Raw genomic sequence first — 17,494 nt, forward strand, 5'->3', positions numbered from 1 at the left:
TTTCAAAATAACTTTATATATTCATGAGGGCTGGAGAGACGGCTCAGAGGTTAAAAGCACTGGCTGCTTTTCCAGAGGTCCTGAGTTTAATTCCCAGCAACCACATGGTGACTCACAACCATCTGTAATCCTCTGGCATGCAGATCTGGCATCCTCTTCTGGCATGCAGGCATACATGAAGGCAGAAGACTATATACATAGTAAAGAAATATTTAAAAAACTGTATGTTCATATGAAATCATAATGAGAAACATTATTTTGTCCAAATAATATATAATAAAATACCAAATAAAAATTTAACATAAAAAATATCTGGAAAAATAAAACAGAGGAAACAAAACAAGCTAGTTTTAAGATAGCTTTCAAACAAAAGTCCCAGGGGGAGGTGGATAAGAGAGAGGATCAGCAGTTGAGAGCACTTCCTGCTCTTGCAGAGGATCCAGTACCCACACAGTAGCTCAGTGTCTTTTCTGGCCTCCTCAAGACACCAGACACATACATGGTGCACACATGTAACACAGAGACAAACACCCATATACATAAAATAAAAACAAATAAAATATTAAAAAAATAAAAGTCCCACAAAAGTTTCTTGCTAAGTTACAGAGTTGAAAAGGTTAATCACTAAGAAGATGGCAACCTATAGGCTCACGTTGTCTTCACTCCTGTAATTGCAGCAAGACAGTTTCAGGCACAAAAACTAAGCAGACTTCAGGAAAGCAGTAAGCACCTCAACAACTGAACAATGAATTCTTTCATACCCATGACACCATTTCATGCAATGATACTACAAACAAATCTTAAAATTATCATTACAGAAAAAATATACTTTATTTCTAAGTGAGACAATAAATATTTGTAAACTGGTCATAAATTATCACATGGAGACTTTTGATATGGTTATCCTTATCTAAAGAAGAAGTCAAGAAATTAAAAATTGTCCCTTAAAATACAATCAACTATCTTTCCCCCACCCTTGAGTGTCAGCAAACTTTAACCTAATAAATGGGAAATTACCTGAAGTGGTTAACATTCAAGGGTAGAGTTAAAGCACACGTGTATCCACAGCTTCAGTTCACAAGTCTGTCTGCCCCACACCTTGACAGCCCAGGACTAATGCAGCACCAAGACACAGCACAGAGAGAAAAGCAGAGCAACAAGGAGCAGAGAAAAGGAAACTTCAGTCATCGAGACAAGCTCATCAGAGGAAGCACAGGAACTAGACTAGGAGTTCTTTAAAGGGTATTGAACACCAGCAACCAGACAACACACACAGAGAGGATGTGCAGACATACACCTGCCCAGTGGGCTCTCATCCCACTACAGTCACTCTGACTTCAAGACTGTCATGGTGCCTGTGGCTATATACATGTAAGCAGCTTCTACAATGAGAAGTACTGACTGTACACATCCTTTTTCAAAATCACTTATTTTCTTCCCTTTTCTGGTAGCCATAATTTCAAAATTATTGATTAAACTTCCAATTTAATGAAAAAAGGGTTTATAAATTGTATCAGAATGTTCAAGTTTACTAGGTGAACGAATATACACATATCATGCTAGTGCACTGTACACTGCACCCCAAAGTCAATTTCACAATCCAGGAAGTGCAGAAGCATAACCCTCAAAGTGATATATACTATTTTCAAAGCATTCCCGTTATGAAAAGTCAAGAAGCGTAGTTTGGTTTGTTTTGCTTTCTTATTTTAAAGAAACACTGACATGGCTGTAAATGAAAGGTTAGTAGAATACAGATTTTAGTACCTGTGCTAGAGTGATTATCAATGGAATCAAGGCTGATTAAGTCTTTGACGAAGACTGTGTGCTCCCCACTGTTAGCATCATTAGAACTATCCACACTACCATGGCTCACTGTGTCCCCATCACTTCCACCTGCAGCATTCTGAGGAGCTGAAGATAAGGACAATGTAGTTAAATAATTCATGTACTGATACCTCTGAAACTAAACATGAATGACCCACAGTTAATTTATAATTACAAAACAATTTGCAGATTTCTGTGACAAAAACATAAGGAAATCTATCTGTAGTTATAAATGAAAGTATCAAAAAGAATTAAGCTCTCTACTTCATAAAATTAAAACTTCATGTTTATAAACCTATAGTTAAAAACATCTTTCCAATCACATGTATTACCTGATATTGAAAAGACCTGTGGTTTTTGCCCAGTCTTTTTAAGTGGCTGCCTAAATTGGGCCAAACCATGTACAACATTCCGAACTTTCGTCCATAAGAAAATACCACTGCGAGTACTGCTGGGCCATGGGCTCTCCAAAACTACCTAAAGTTAAAAACAAAACAAAAAAAGTTATTTAGGACCAGTGAGCTGTCTCAGTGGGTAACAAGCATGCTACATGCCTGATACCCCAGATCCCTAAGCTGGAGGAAAAAACCAAAAGTTGTTTTCTGACCAGCACACAAATAAATTAAAAAAAAAAAAACCAAACAAACTAAAATTAAGATAAATTAAATTTTTTAAAAATTAAGTTTAAGAAAAGAAAAATATGATACATGTTAACAAGTATGTGGAGAAGAGAGAAATTTGCACCATGGTGGGAGTGGAGTATCAATTAGTGAGCCCATAGTGGAAAATATGAAAGTTCCTTAAAAGCTAAAAACTACTAAATACAAATCCACAGGAAGTGAAATCAGTATTTCACATAGGTATCTGTACTCCCCAAGTTCACTGTAGGCAAGAAAGGGAACCAACCTAAATGTCGAAGAATGGATAAGGACAATGTGACGTGAAACGTGACAATGAAACACTAAGCTTAAAACAAAAAAAAACAAAACAAAAAAAAAAACAAAAAAACAAAAAGAAAAAAACCTTGTCACAATAATCCGGGGGAGTCCTGAGGACATTACGTTAGGTGACACAGGTGGATTATAGGAGCTTGCCTTTCACATAGAATCCAAGAGGTGAACACGGGGCAGGGTGGGGAGCAGTAAAGCGATATTGGTCTATGATTAGACAGGAGGAATAAATTTAAGAGACCTATTGCCAACATGGCAACTATAGTTATTAACAATGAATTCATCTTGAAAATTGGTAAGAGTTGATTTTAAGTGTTCTCACCACAAAAATTAGTAAATTAGATAATATGTTAATTAGATCGAAGGAGCCATCCCAAAATATATACCATTTCAAAACATGTTGTACACAATTCATACAATTTCTCTCAATGAAGATAGTAGAATAACCTATTCTTAACTAAAGTTTAACAAATAATAATAAAAAAACTTAAAAAATATACTGCTTTGCTTAATATTAATTCAACTTACCTTATTATAATAGCCGTAAGTAATAGCATTTGGTTTTATTCTAGCAGTTTTCATTTCGAATAAGACTCTCACTGCTAAAACAGGATGAACCCAAAGTCCGCAAAGCTGCATCACTACTCGATAGCACACCTACCAAGAGGACGACAAAGCATTAGTCTTTAGTTTACTTGTGACTTACAGAGATTTTAAAGACTCAGGCGTGGTGCTTATGTGGGAGGCAGAGGCAAGAGTTCAAGGCCATTTTCCCATACATAGTGACTTCCAGGATAGCCTGGGTTACAAAATACTCTTGTCCTAGAAAACAAACAAATAAATAAAATACAACAGCAAAAAAACCCTATTCAATCTAACAAATAATCAACAGCATTAACTATTTCAGGCACATCTTATCTGCTTGAGAAAATAAATCTATATTAGGAAAATCACTACTGTTCTCCATAATGTAAAAGAGAATTCACTTCTAAAACCAAATATATGGTTAAGTACCTTTTGCCCCAATAAGTATGCTTTACATTCTATGTTAAATGAACAGTAGCTTCAGGATGCCTGTTTAACAGATGGGGTTCATAAACTAATATAAAAAGATTGGCAGAGGCATAGGAAGTTATTTCAGTAGCAGAGCCCTCGGCCAGCTTGTGTTCAATCCCCAGAAGGTTCAATCCTCAGAAGGCAGGAAGGAAGAAAATTAAATACAATGCAATATTATTAGCAAAGACAACTTTTATGTTAAATCCTAATCTTGTTTGAGTATCATTTATAACTACTGTAACACCAAAAATCACTTCCAGGCCAGGCATGGTGGCTCATAACTTTAATCCCAGCACTCTGAAGGCAGGAGCAGAGGCAGGTAGATCTCTCACTCAGTTCAAGGTTAGTCTGGTCTACATAATAAGAACTGTGCCAACATGCCCTAAAAAAAAAAAAAAAAAAAAAAAAAAAAAAAAGGCCAGGTGGTGGTGTTGCATGCCTTTAAGTATAGCACTTTGGAGGCAGAAGCAGGTGGATCTCTGTGAGTTTGAAGCCAGCCTGATCTACAGGGTGAGTTCCAGGACAGCCAGGGCTACACACAAAAACCCTGTGTGGGGAGGGGAAAGGGGGAGGGGGGGGAAGGGGGAGGGGGAAAGGAGGGAGAGGGGGAGGGGAGGGGAGGGAAGGGGGAAGGGCAGGGGAAGAGGGAAGGGAAAGGAGGGAAGGGAAAGGAAGGGAAGGGGGAAGGGAAGGGGGAAGGGAAGGGAAGGGAAGGGGGAAGGGAAGGGAAAGGAAGGGGGAAGGGAAGGGAAAAGAAGGGAAAAGGGAAGGGAAAAGGGAAGGGAAAAGGGAAGGGAAGGGAGAAGGGAAGGGAGAAGGGAAGAGAAAAGGGAAGGGAAAAGGGAAGGGAAAAGGGAAGAGAAAGGAGAAGGGAAGGGATAAGGGAAAGGAAGGGGGAAGGGAAGGGAAAAGGGAAGGGATAAGGGAAGAGAAGGGGGAAGGGAAGGGAAAAGGGAAGGGAAAAGGGAAGGGAGAAGGGAGGGAGGAAGGGAAGGAGGAAGGGAAGGGGGAAGGGAGGGGGAAGGCAAGGGGGAAAGGAAAGGGGAAGGGAAGGAGAGGGAAGGGAGGGAGAGGGAAGGGGAAGGGAAGGGAAGGGGGAAGGGAAGGGGGAAGGGAAGGGAAGGGAAGGGAAGGGAAGGGAAGGAAGGGAGGGAAGGGAAGGGGGGAAGGAAGGGAAGGAAGGGAAGGAAGGGAAGGAAGGGAAGGGAAGGGGAGGGAAGGGAAGGGAAGGGAAGGGAAGGGAAGGGAAGGGAAGGGAAGGGAAGGGAAGGGAAGGGAAGGGCTTTCAAAGTGGAGAACAGAGAGAAAAGCTAAGTGCCCCAGGTTCTCCAAATTCCAGCTGGATGATATATTTCTTACAGCAGATCTTAGGCTTGAGAGAGAAAGAATACAGAATGACATCTAACACATTATTTACTAAATGCTAACTATAAACCAGGCATGATTTGTCTATCAACTGTTTGGGGTTTATTTATTTTAAACAGGGTCTTACTATGTAGTTTTGGCTGACCTTGAAATTACCCTGTGGATCAGGCTGGCCAACTGCTGGGATTAAAGGTGTGTGTATTATCACACCTGGCCAAAGCAATAACTTTTAGTATTCTGAACAAACAATATATATTAGCACCAATAAACAGAATAATTTTACCATAAGTACTTCATGAAAATGACTGGGCATGCTGTAAAATGACTAAGCTAATTTTTCTGTTTGTTTTTTCAAGATAGTCGTTCTCTGTGAAGCACTGGTTGTCCTGGTACTCACTGTGTAGACCAGGCTGGCCTTGAACTCAGAGATCCATCTGCCTCTACCTTCCAAATGCTGGGATTAAAAGCCTGTGCCACCATGACCACCTGACTAAGAACTAAATTAACTAACTTTCCTACCTTCCTTTTTGTTTTTTATTTTTAAGACTGGGTGTTGCTCTGTAGCCCAGGGTATGCCAGCCTGAAAGTGGGGACAATCTCCTGCCTCGGCCTCCAATTGCTAGGATTATAATCAGGTATCACCATAACTGGCAAGACCCAAACACTTAAAATTACAGAATTATATGTACTGGCATGGGCTAGGAATATAGCTCACTTGCCAAGCACAGCAAGACCCTGAATTCATCAACTACATTGCAAAAAAAATAAATAAAAATTAAAAGGTAACAATAGTGTGTCTTATACTTGCCTCATCTAGTGGATCCACATCTGTCTTCCTCATCTTAATAAGTACATCATATGCCTGCTGGAGTGCTCTGACCTTAGGGTGAGAAACTCTAACATAGGCTGGGAGACAGATAAACCACAAGCTGTAACAATGACTGAAGAGACACTTGGCCCATTGTGGTGGATTCATATAACATCTCTTTGCCAACTTATGAGCTGTTTTTATCTCCTATAAAGAAAATAAATACAGTGAGTGAAGAATAAAAACAAGGGAAATTCTTAATGTAAACTTAGACTTTAAAAATGAAGCATTTTATAGTCTTAAATCTGTGCCACATGATTCCATGAACTTTGGTTTATAGCCCAGCTTCTTTTTTTTTTTGAAACAGGGATTGTCTGTGGCTTTGGAGGCTGTCCTGGAACTAGCTCTTGTAGACCAGTATAGCCCAGCTTCTTAAACCATGGGTCATAAACCCAAATGGAGTTGTGTAAGTGAATGTGAGAGACATGAAAAGTATGGCAATGGTAAAATGTCTGAGTACACAATGGCCAAAGACTAACTCTCAATCAGATGTGTGAAGATCCCAAGGTGTTTCTGAATGCTCACTGTGCTCCATCACATCGCAAATGCCAACACAAGTGTCTGAAATGCCTTTACTGCTGCTATTCAATACAATTGAATGTTAGGAATCCAATGTTTTTACAACACATGTAGTTCCTTGCTCTTATAGAAACAAGACAGCTTAACTGCAGGGGGAAAAAAAAAGCTTACCATTTCCCTATCACAATTCCTTAGTATGTAAACATCAAATAAGAATGCGGGGCATATGCTCATATTTGTATGTGTGCATACACATGTAGAGGCCAGAGGTCAACCTCAGGTGTCACTACTCATGTATTTTTTTTCATGCTTTTTTTGTTTGTTTATTTGTTTTTTTTTTTTTTTAGTTTTTTTATTTTTTATATATTTGAATTACAAACAAGATTAAATTACAAGACGATCTCAGTTCCCTTCTCCCTCTACCACCCCCCCAACTAAAATCCTACCTATCATATGTCCTTTCTTCTAATCTACACCTGACTCAAAATTTCTGCTTCCTCATGACCTTTGCATCCTTACTTTTCTTCCCTTCTCACTCTCGTTGCTTCATCTCCCTTCTTCCCATGTTCTCAATTTGCTCAGGGGATGGTGACTCTTTCCCCTTTCTCCAGGGGACAAAGTCTGTCTCTTTTAGGGTCCTCCTTGTTTACAGGTTTCTCTGGCAGTATGGATTGTAGGATGGTAATCCCTTACTATGTCTAAAATCCACATATGACTGAATTCTGTGAGAACACTCCTCATGTATTATCCACTCAGGGTTTTATTTATTTTTTTTATTTTTCTGGTAGGCTCTCCCATTGGCCTGGGCCTCTGTGATTAGATAAGGCTAGCTGACCAGCAAGCCCTGGGGATTCTCTCCTCTTTACCTCCTCAGTACTGAGATTACAAATGTGCACCAGCTCACCTGGCTCTGTATGTGGGCCCTGAGGCAAGAACTCTGGTCCACATGTGACCAAGCATGTCACCAACTGAGCTATATCCAGTTTTACTTTTGGACTGTACTACATCACAATGTTTTACTTTTAAAAACTGTTATATGGGCTGCTGACTTGAGTTTTATTTAAAAAAAAAAAAAGTCATTGAATGACTTTTGGCTTAGAATTAGGACAAAATTTCCAATAACTTCTGGACTGATCCTAAACACACTTTTGTTATTCTGTACTATATATTTTATGTAAAGTGGCATTTTTAGCACTAAAGTATAAAACCAAAGTATTGATCAACTCTGCAAAATACTGAGTATGCTGTATATTCTGCAACATTATTCAGTCAAGATTTAATTCTTCATGTAAAAATAAACAAGGACATTCATTTCATTAGCATGTAAATTTGTTCTGATGTTAATATAAAGTAAATTTACACACACATATATACATATAATTTTAAAAAATTTTATGATACCTAGAGTCATATAAAAATTCTCAGGTAAAAAGGGATGGCAAGTGAAAAAATGTTAAAAAAATCCTGGTTTATAGTAATATTTTATACAATTCTACAACTGGCAAGTGTATGATATCCATTTTAACTCCTGATCTTCCTGCTTCCACCTCCCAAATGCTGGGATTACAGGCATGCAGCATGGTGTCTGGCTCTCCTAACTTTTTAGCTTGCGAATGTGTGTAAAATGGGTATATGCACATGGGTCACGACTCATGGGTATGTGCAGGGGTCCAAGAACAACACTGAGGAATCATTCTTTCTTCCACCGTTAGATGGACTATGGGGATAAGCTCAGGTCCCCAGGCTTGCACAACAAGTACCTTCCTTTTGCCAGGCCTTCTTCGGTCTTAAGCAATATTTTTCTCATTCTTCTCACTACTAACCATTAAGGTGCCCAAGGGTATTTCCTGACAAGATTTCCACTTAATTCTCCCTTCTGAGTTTATTGTCTACATTAATTCTCTCACTAAGTAGGTCTTTAAAAATAACTGGTCCAAGGCTAGATACTGTGGCTTGTACCTGTAATCCCAATACTCAGGAGGCTAAGGCAAAACATTTGCCACAATTTTAGTTTATTATGAAGAACCTCAACATATCAGTGTATAAAGGATGTTATTTTAATGTACCTCAGCATAGATTAATCCACTATTCCTAAACCAGATGCTGCTACAGTAAGAGATCTATCTAAGCTGTCCTGTGTTTAACTCCCTTTTATGGAATTTTGTTGTGCTGTACATAAGACACAAAGGAAATACAAATCAAAGCTACAGTGAAGTATCACTTCATATTTATCAGAGGGCAGTAATTTTTAAAAGGCAGATATTAGAACTGATATAAAATGATACTGTAATATCTGACCCCTTGAACAATGTTAATGGAAATGTAAAATAGTATAGCCATTCTGGAAATCAGCTTAGCATTTCTTCAAGAGTCAACAGAGAATTACCACAAAATAAATATAGCTTCTCTCTCTACTCCTAGATATACTAGAAAGACATGAAAACATACATCCACTTGGCAAACACACACATTAGCTTACATCAACATTATTCATAGTAGCCAAAAGTAAGAACTGTTGCATGTCTATGAACAGATAAACTGCTATGTGTATGCAATGGAATACTATTCAGTCAAAATGAAGCATTAATGCTTGCCAGAGGATGAAAAGATTATACTAAGTTAAAGAAGACAATCATAAAGTACTGCTGCATTATTCTATTTATATGAAATGCCTAGGATAGATATACTGCACCTGTGGGGGCAGAAAACCGATTAGTGATTACTAAAGGTTGTGGGAAAAAGGCTGTGGTAGCTAATGGCTAAAATGTGTGGGTTTTTCTTCTGGGGTTATTTGCATTTCTAAAGTTAACTGAAGTGGTGGCTGCATAACATTGAGAACACATTAAAAGTCCCAGAGTAGAAGAAAAGCTACTGAATGATATATACTTTAAGTGGGTAAACTGTGCGGTATATGAATTATATCACAATAAAGTTGTATCTATATGGAACTCTTGAGATCTGCCTGCCTCTGCCTCCCAGAACTGGAATTAAAGGCATGTGCCACTATGGCCAGGCTAAGTTATATACCTTTTATTTTCTTTCTTTTAATTTTTGAGACAGGGCCTCACTATGTAGTTCTGGCTGGCTTGGAACTCGATGTATAGACCAGGCTGGCCTCAAACTCATACTGATTCTCTGGTCTTTGCTTCCTTCGTGCGGGGATTCAAAGCGTGTGCCACCATGTCCAGGAAAGTTACATTTTTTCTTACGGTATGTTTGGTTCCCAAGCCTCCTTTTAAATATAAACGAGCACTTTGAACTTCAGCTTTAAAATCAAGTAGGGTACAAGAAACAGAGTTTAACACATGACAAGCACAGTGGCCTTCAGATAGCTGCTCAGGATTCAGTACTACAAGTTGCATGTCACATATACAGTTTATATTTTCACTGAACAAGGGTTTGGTAAGGAAGGTCTGACCTGTTTGGTTCTTTTAGCCATGAGAGCAGGGCTGTTTGTAATGCTACTCCCAGGAGGATGTCTACTGAAGCACAGTTTCAGCTCCTGGGGGCTGTCAAAAAGCTTAAGATCCAGTACTGGAAAGCATGTGTAACTAAAATAAAAAGCAAAAATAGAACTGCTTATTTAAATTCCATCAATTTCTTCAACTACTCAGTATTCAGATAAAAATTTCTAAACCTCAAATTTCCAATAAAATTCTTGAAAACTTACAATTTGTTTCAAAATATGAGAAAACACAGTTAGAAGCTACAGATTATCCTAACTGGAACTCTAGCTGCTCCCACCAATCTGTTATTTTTAAACAGTTTCTAAAAAGAAAAATCCATGACATCTTACTTAAAAACAGAAACTCTTTCAGTAAAATCCATATGTTCAAGGATAACTATATTTAAAAATACCAGATAGTATATTTTATAATCAAGGTTTTTTAAGACATTAGTTTGTCAGTATTAAAAAAAAAAAACAAAACAAAAACTACAGTCTTATTTGAGAGATATATTTAACGAGTTCTTTACACTGTTGAATATTATTCAGTTACTTCAGAATATCATCAATTAACTGTCTTTGTATATGTATCTTTGTTAACAATTTTATTTAATTTCTTAAAATGAATACTAAACCAAACCAGTGTTTCTCAAGAGAATTGGACTTATTCTCTCCCCACTCCCCAACAAGTAAGGGTTTCTCTATGTAGCACTGGCTGTCCTGAAACTTGCTCTGTAGACCAGGCTGACCTCAAACTCAAAGAAGTCCACCTGCCTCTGACTCCTGAGTGCTGGGATTAAAGGTGTGCACCACCACTGATGGAAAGAATTGAATTTATCAATAGTAGATGACTTCAAAAATGGATATATTATCAAACGCGCCAGTAGCATAGCCTAGCCTCTACTTGGGTAAGTTAAAAAGCTTCTGTTCAACAGTTTGATGTGCATCTCTTTGAATGCTAGAAAAGCTAAGTGTTTTTTTGTTTTTTTTGTTTGTTTGTTTCTTTTGTTTTTACTTGACTGACTCTCCTCAGAAACTGTCTATTGATTTACTTTGGCAAATTTTCTTCTTGGAAAACTTGTCTTTCCCTACTCAACTGTGACTTATTTGTCAGAGCTAAAAGCCTCAACCACACAAGTCAAATAAACATGAATTCTACAGTATGAAATCAAACTAGCATTTGAGTAAGATATTCAATTGCAGGTATAATTCAGTCTCACTTTGCCCTACCGAGATTATAGTCCCTTTGCAAAGGTCTTTGACTTTTCCTTAGATAATTATTATAGAAATATAGCCTAAAACAAACAAACAAAAACATGTGTCGGCAAAGATAGAAAGAACTATGAACAAATCCACAGGAAACAAGGTAAATTAAGTAACTACATACAATGTGATCATTAAAATCATAAGACAGGAAAAATTTTGATGGCATGGAAGAATGTTCAGACCTGTCATTAAAGGCAAATGAATTCATCTAATCAATCTATACACATACCTAAAGTTATTAATAAATCTAAATATTAGTACTAAAATTATGTTAGATTTCCTATTTATTTTTTAAAGTTTATTAAACTATATACTATGATGATTATAAAACGAAAATGAATTCATTGTAATTTCTGAAAAGATTCTTATCCAAATCCTATCTCACTAACTCAAAAATTCCACAGGATTAAAACTCCTAAAGTTTGTAGGGAATCTCAAAAACAAAAACCCCAAAAACTAAACCCAAAACTTTTTCTTCAGAAATGCTAAAGACTGAAATATGAGGAAACACTTAAATTATCAATATTAATGTCTGACTTCCCTTCCAGTAAGACCATTCATTCTTACACTGCAATGCCTGGTGGCAACTCCATAGAATGTTCATATGATTTACACTGAAAACTACCTACACAAATTACCATGTCTTGGTAATGGCAAAAACTGAAATAAACTGTCTGAACGATGTCCAAGTTTATGTCTGAAAAAGTTCATGCTACCTGTACTGAGGTGACAAGTTATTTCCATCATCAGGAGGAGGCTCAGGTGGCATTATAAATACAGTGTGCTCACTCTTCTGTGAATCATCTAGCTCTATCAATTTGGTGTCTTCTGCTGAATCCAAATCAACCTGAAAATAAGTATGTTCTCCAATTAATGTACATATAAGCACTATCTAATTCTGAACTTTGACATTTCAACTAAGAAAAAAAATCATACCTTGTCTGTTTTCTCTACACCTTTATCTGGAAACAACTGGAAGAGGAAAAGAGAAATTCTTAAAACCTCTGCTGAATTCAATGTTTTTTAAAAATTTTTAATCTTGATTTTCTTTTTTTTTTAAAGAAAAACTCAGAGCTAGAGAAATGGTTCAGTAGTTACAAACTTTCATCATATAAGCACAAAGATCTGAGTTTGGATCCCAGTACCCACATGAGAAACAGGGCAGATATACATGCCTATTACCCCAGTGCAGGGAGAAAGGAAGATGGCAGAGAGTGCTACAGCAGGACACCCAACAAGATCCTCTGGCCTCTGCACATGTACGCCACCACACACGTGTGCAAAACACCTCACACATACAAAAAAACGTTTTTAAAAAAATACCAGGTATACACAAAGACATTTCAGAATTAGGTCCTATATGCTTAGATTTAAAGACTACACAACGGGTTATTCCTTTTCTTTAGTTTTCTTTCCTTCCTAACCTTCCTCTTTTTCACTATTCGAGACAGATCTTACTGTGTAGCCACAGCTGGCCCTGAACTTGCTGTGTAGTGTAGGCTGGCCATGTACTTCTCATCTTCCTGCCTTAGCCTCTCAAGCAGGGGTAGGTATGTGTCATCATACTTGACTTTTATTGGTTATTTCATAAACAAACCTTATCAAACATGGTTTCTAAGGCATATGAATTACTGAAGGACAATAAGAATTAAAACATAATAATCATTCATGGATACAATCCCAAATCTTTATATAATTTGTGTAAACAGATGGTTCCTAAATCTATTTAGAAAAACTTTGAAACCACTTGGAAGGTGGAGGCAGGTGGATAAGGAGTTCAAGTCACTCTTAGTTACGTAGCAAGTTCAAAACCAGCCTGGCTCACAAAAGACTAGTTCAAAAAAAACCTTGAACAATAACAAGAAAGCCTTAAAGATATTAGCAAAGTATTCAGAAAGACAAGTAAAGCAAGAAGATATAGTGTACCACTATGCGTAAAACCCATAGCTTTTTAAATAAAACTAGTCATATCCTGTTCATTTAGCTGAAACAAACTGTTGTGAAATAATTCCTTTATAGTATGAATATGTGTCACTGTGATTGGCTTAATAAAAAGCTAAATGGCCAATAGCTAGGAAGGAGGTATGGCAGGACTTTTAGACAGAGATCTCTGAGAAGAAGAAAGTTGGAATTGCCAGCCAGAAGCACAGGGAGCAAGACATGCAAGAGGAGAGGTAAAAGCCACAACTCATGTGGCAACATAGATAAATAGAAATGGGCTAACAAGTTGTAAGAGGTAGTGGGGACAAGCCTAAGCTATAGGCAGATCTTTCGTAATTAATGTCTCCAAGGTACTATTTATGAGCTGACAGCCCAAAGAAAAATCTACCTACAACAAACAAACAAAAAACACTAAAACTTACAAATGTAAGCATACTTTTTTTTTTTCCTTCAAGACAAAGTTTCTCTGTGTAGCTTTGGAGCCTGACCTGGCACTTGCTCTGTAGAGCAGGTTGGCCTCGAACTCAGAGAGATCCATCAGTGTCTGCCTCCCGAGTGCTGAGATTAATGGTCTGAGCCACCACCACCCAGCAAGGTTACATCCTTACCTCTAATAGGCTCAGAGAGAAAAGTAAGTCAATTATAACAGCAAGAAGACACGACAGAGGAAAGATCTGTGTTTTACACAAACACACACACACACACACACACACACACACACACACACACACACCCACCTTCAACAGATTATTTTGAGCTAAAAACCCCTATTATTATAAAGCTAAACCAAAGTGTTTTTTCTTAAAGTTGGGATATAAAACAAAATTTTACCTTTTCAATGCAGTCATCAAAAAATGCTAATCCAGTATCTTTATCACTTACAAAGCTGCATTCCTCAATGAAACGACTAAACATCTGTGTTTTGGCTAGAAGGGCATAGAATTTCATATAGGCACGATCCCGACTTTTTACAAAACCTGAAAAAAAAAAGAATTATAATAAATTTTAAAGAGGAACTAATGTCATAACAAACATTGCTTTATACTCACCTATATTATATTCCCTTTATATAAACCCACATTTATGGAAATTTCTAATAATCATGTAAAGCTCCTGCTTGATTCAACCATGAAAACCCCTGAAATTCTTCTCACTGAATTATTAAATCTTCTAAGGAACCTCAGCCTGACATCCTCAGACAGAGACTCTTCTCAGCTGGGTGCGGTGGGGCACGCCTTGAGTTCTAGTACTCCCGAAGCAGAGGCAAGCAGATCTCTGGTCTACAGAGCAAGTTCCTATACAGCCAGATCTACATAGAGAAACTCAAAAACAAACAAACAAAAATTCTTCTCTGAGATTCTACAACTCTTAAATCAATAGTTAATATATATTCAAAGGGCCATCATTCCTGCATTGGTGAAAATTTCTGTGCAGTTACAGTTCAACCACCTAGCTAGTTGTCCACTGTTTTAGTGAGGTCAGGGGCCTCTCCTTCATTTGATGACTGAAGTTCAGGGGGACTTATCATTCTTACCACCATCACTGTTCACCACTATTGTGGTCTGGACATGAAATCTCACATGAAATGTCGCATGTTTTGAGGCCTAGTCCACAGCTGGTGGCACTATTGAGAGGTGACTGCATCATTCACCGATGGGTTAACCCATTTAGTTTATATTAAACAAGATATTAGCAGGTAGGCCCACCTGGAGGAAGCAGGTAACTAGGGGCAAGTCTGGGAAGGGAGTATCTTGCCCAAGGGCCCTTTCCTGTCTCTCCCTGTGCTTCTTGATTGTAAAGAAGGGTACAGCTTTCCTTAGCCATGCTCTTTCATCTCAGTTCTGGCTTATCAAAGGCCTGAAGTCCCCACCACCACCCAGGCATGTTGTAATAGTGATGAAAAAGGTAACTAACATGCACAAGCCATGAAATATTCAGGGTTCTAAATACCATGGTTCTCAGTGTTCCCATTGTTTATCCCACTCAATTTTCCATTTCTTCATAGTCATACTCATACTTTCTGGTTTTCAATATTACTACTAAATCTCTAAATTTCCACATCACTCAGCTCACTATCTGTTAGGTTCGTTTTCTAAAAAGTTAAATTACTACTACTAGTCCTCGTTTGTTTTTGGTTCTGGTGTGGGTGGAAGACAAAGAAGGTGAGAAAGTTGGCTGAAAACAGAAACCACCAACATACCAACCCTTTTTAAAACGTTTTTTTAAAGATTTATTTGAAGTGTGTGCATGTGTGTACCATTTATGCAGGTATGCTAGGAGGCCAGAAGAAGACTGGAACTGGAGTTAAAGGCAGTTGTGAGCTGTCCCCACATGGGTGTCAGACATTTCCTACAAGAGCAGTTTGCTCTCTTAACTGCTAGACATCTCTATTTTTGAGACAGGGTCTCACTATGCAACACTGGCTGCCCTAGAGCTTTCTATGTAGTCCAGGCTCTTGAACTAACTCACAGATTTGCTTTACCTCTTTAACACTGAAATTAAAGGTACGCACTACCAAGCCCAGCCAACTTATTCTTAATTTAAAATGTGGCCTTCTGGGGCTGGAGAGATGGCTCAAAGGTTAAGAGCACTGACTGCTCTTGCAGAGGTCCTGAGTTCAATTCCCAGCAACTACATGGTGGCTCATAACCATCTGTTATGAGATCTGGTGCCCTCTTCTGGTGTGCACATATACATGGAAGCAGAATGTTGTATACATAATAAATAAATAAATAAATAAATATGTGGATTTAGGTCACTTTTTCTGTGTCTTTCTGTTTTTGATGCCTGTGAGCATTTGACATGCTGTATTACTCATTCATCCCCATCCTCTTGAGGTACTAATCAACAGATAAATTATTCAATAAAATATAAGCAAATTATGGGGGAAAGGGAGAGAGAGGGAAGAAAAGGGAAGGAGAGAAGGAGAAAAAGAACAGAGAGGAAGAAAAGACAGAGGGAAAGGAGGAAGGACGAGAACGAGGGAGAAAGAACAAGCTATATTTTGGTGTTATGTCCCAAAATTACTAAACTTAAATCTTTACTAATCAAGCCTCCAGATTCGTACTGTGTATTTCAGTAACCACACATGGTAACACACCACCTTAAATGCAACTAACAAAAATGTACTATAAATTATAAAAGACATACTGCATTTCAAAGACAATGTGACAATAAAGAATATAAGGCTATTAATAATTTAAATTTTCTGATATATGTTGAAATAATACTGTTTTGTACATGTTAAAGGAAATGTAGTTATAATTAATTTTTCTTAGTTGTTAATTTATTATGGCTACTAGAAATTTAAAACTATTTGTAGTTCACATGGTATTTCTACTAAGCATAGTAGCTCTTAATATAATCAAAATTTACAAAAAATAGATGAAAATGTTGAATAACAACACAATGACATTGCAGCTCATACATGTAAATCTAGGGAATTCTAAAGGTAACAACAGTTACAGAAGAAATGACAGCCATTTGCATTGTACTTTAAACAAAACAGAGGGGAAGGGAATGGATGGGGCAAAGCAAATTGTAGAAGTTAAATGACACCTACGTGGAGGTCTTGTAGGAATCTAGCAGTCACTAGAGCAAACATCAGAATAAACAGTTTTCACGGGTATCTAAGGTAAACATTAGAGTGAATAGTTGTTTTCTAGAAGTACTTTGATCTTGAAGATCAATTGTGGAAAACAGTGATTGCTTGCTGTGATTTGTCTTTTGTTTTTCCGAGGGGCATTTTTGGTCACAAGATGCTATGGCACACCTGAAGCTCTTGGATTACTGTGCACTGTAAACAATACACAATACAGACTGAAGTAGCAGGGCTATGTGATGCTCCCCTTTAGAAAAACATAGATTATATTAGGGATCTTGGTATGAGGAAATACTTTATCTGAAAAAAACTTTGTATAACAATCAATAAATATGCCTTTGTATGGCTGTTCAAGGTTCAGTCCATCAGAGCCTGGACCTCCCTGCTGCCACACAGGTCTAAAAATTTCATCTGGATCTCTTTCTTCTACCCACACAGGCAAACACAGAACACCCCACCCAACACATATAGATTTTGTTTGCATAAAGAGTTAATCCATAGCGACTATCCAATTCCTACCCATTCTTTTTCTTTTTCCTTTTTTTTTTTTTTTTTGAGACAGGATTTCTCTGTGGCTTTGGAGGCTGTCCCAGAATTAGCTCTGGTAGACCAGGCTGGTCTCAAACTCACAGAGATCCACCTGCCTCTGCTTCCTGAGT

The 17,494-nt window shown here is 37.7% G+C and overlaps 1 protein-coding gene across 3 annotated transcripts in view; it reads right to left on the bottom strand.

Annotated features, from left to right (window-relative positions):
- Dennd4c (DENN domain containing 4C) overlaps window positions 1–17,494 on the bottom strand; it is a 106,271-nt gene that overhangs the window by 39,022 nt on the left and 49,755 nt on the right. For 2 of the 3 annotated variants that reach the window (XM_027400382.2, XM_027400381.2), the window contains exons 13-20: window positions 14,066–14,211; window positions 12,230–12,265; window positions 12,010–12,140; window positions 10,001–10,133; window positions 6,004–6,210; window positions 3,303–3,431; window positions 2,157–2,301; window positions 1,765–1,911 (exon numbers count right to left, since the gene is read on the bottom strand). In XM_027400382.2, coding sequence (XP_027256183.1) covers window positions 1,765–1,911; window positions 2,157–2,301; window positions 3,303–3,431; window positions 6,004–6,210; window positions 10,001–10,133; window positions 12,010–12,140; window positions 12,230–12,265; window positions 14,066–14,211 — 1,074 coding nt within the window. The remainder of the gene's footprint in view (window positions 1–1,764; window positions 1,912–2,156; window positions 2,302–3,302; window positions 3,432–6,003; window positions 6,211–10,000; window positions 10,134–12,009; window positions 12,141–12,229; window positions 12,266–14,065; window positions 14,212–17,494) is intronic. The other variant, XM_027400383.2, reaches the window with a different exon arrangement.

The sequence above is a fragment of the Cricetulus griseus genome, chromosome 2, assembly GCF_003668045.3.
Source record: "Cricetulus griseus strain 17A/GY chromosome 2, alternate assembly CriGri-PICRH-1.0, whole genome shotgun sequence".
NCBI classification, from domain to species: Eukaryota; Metazoa; Chordata; class Mammalia; order Rodentia; family Cricetidae; genus Cricetulus; species Cricetulus griseus.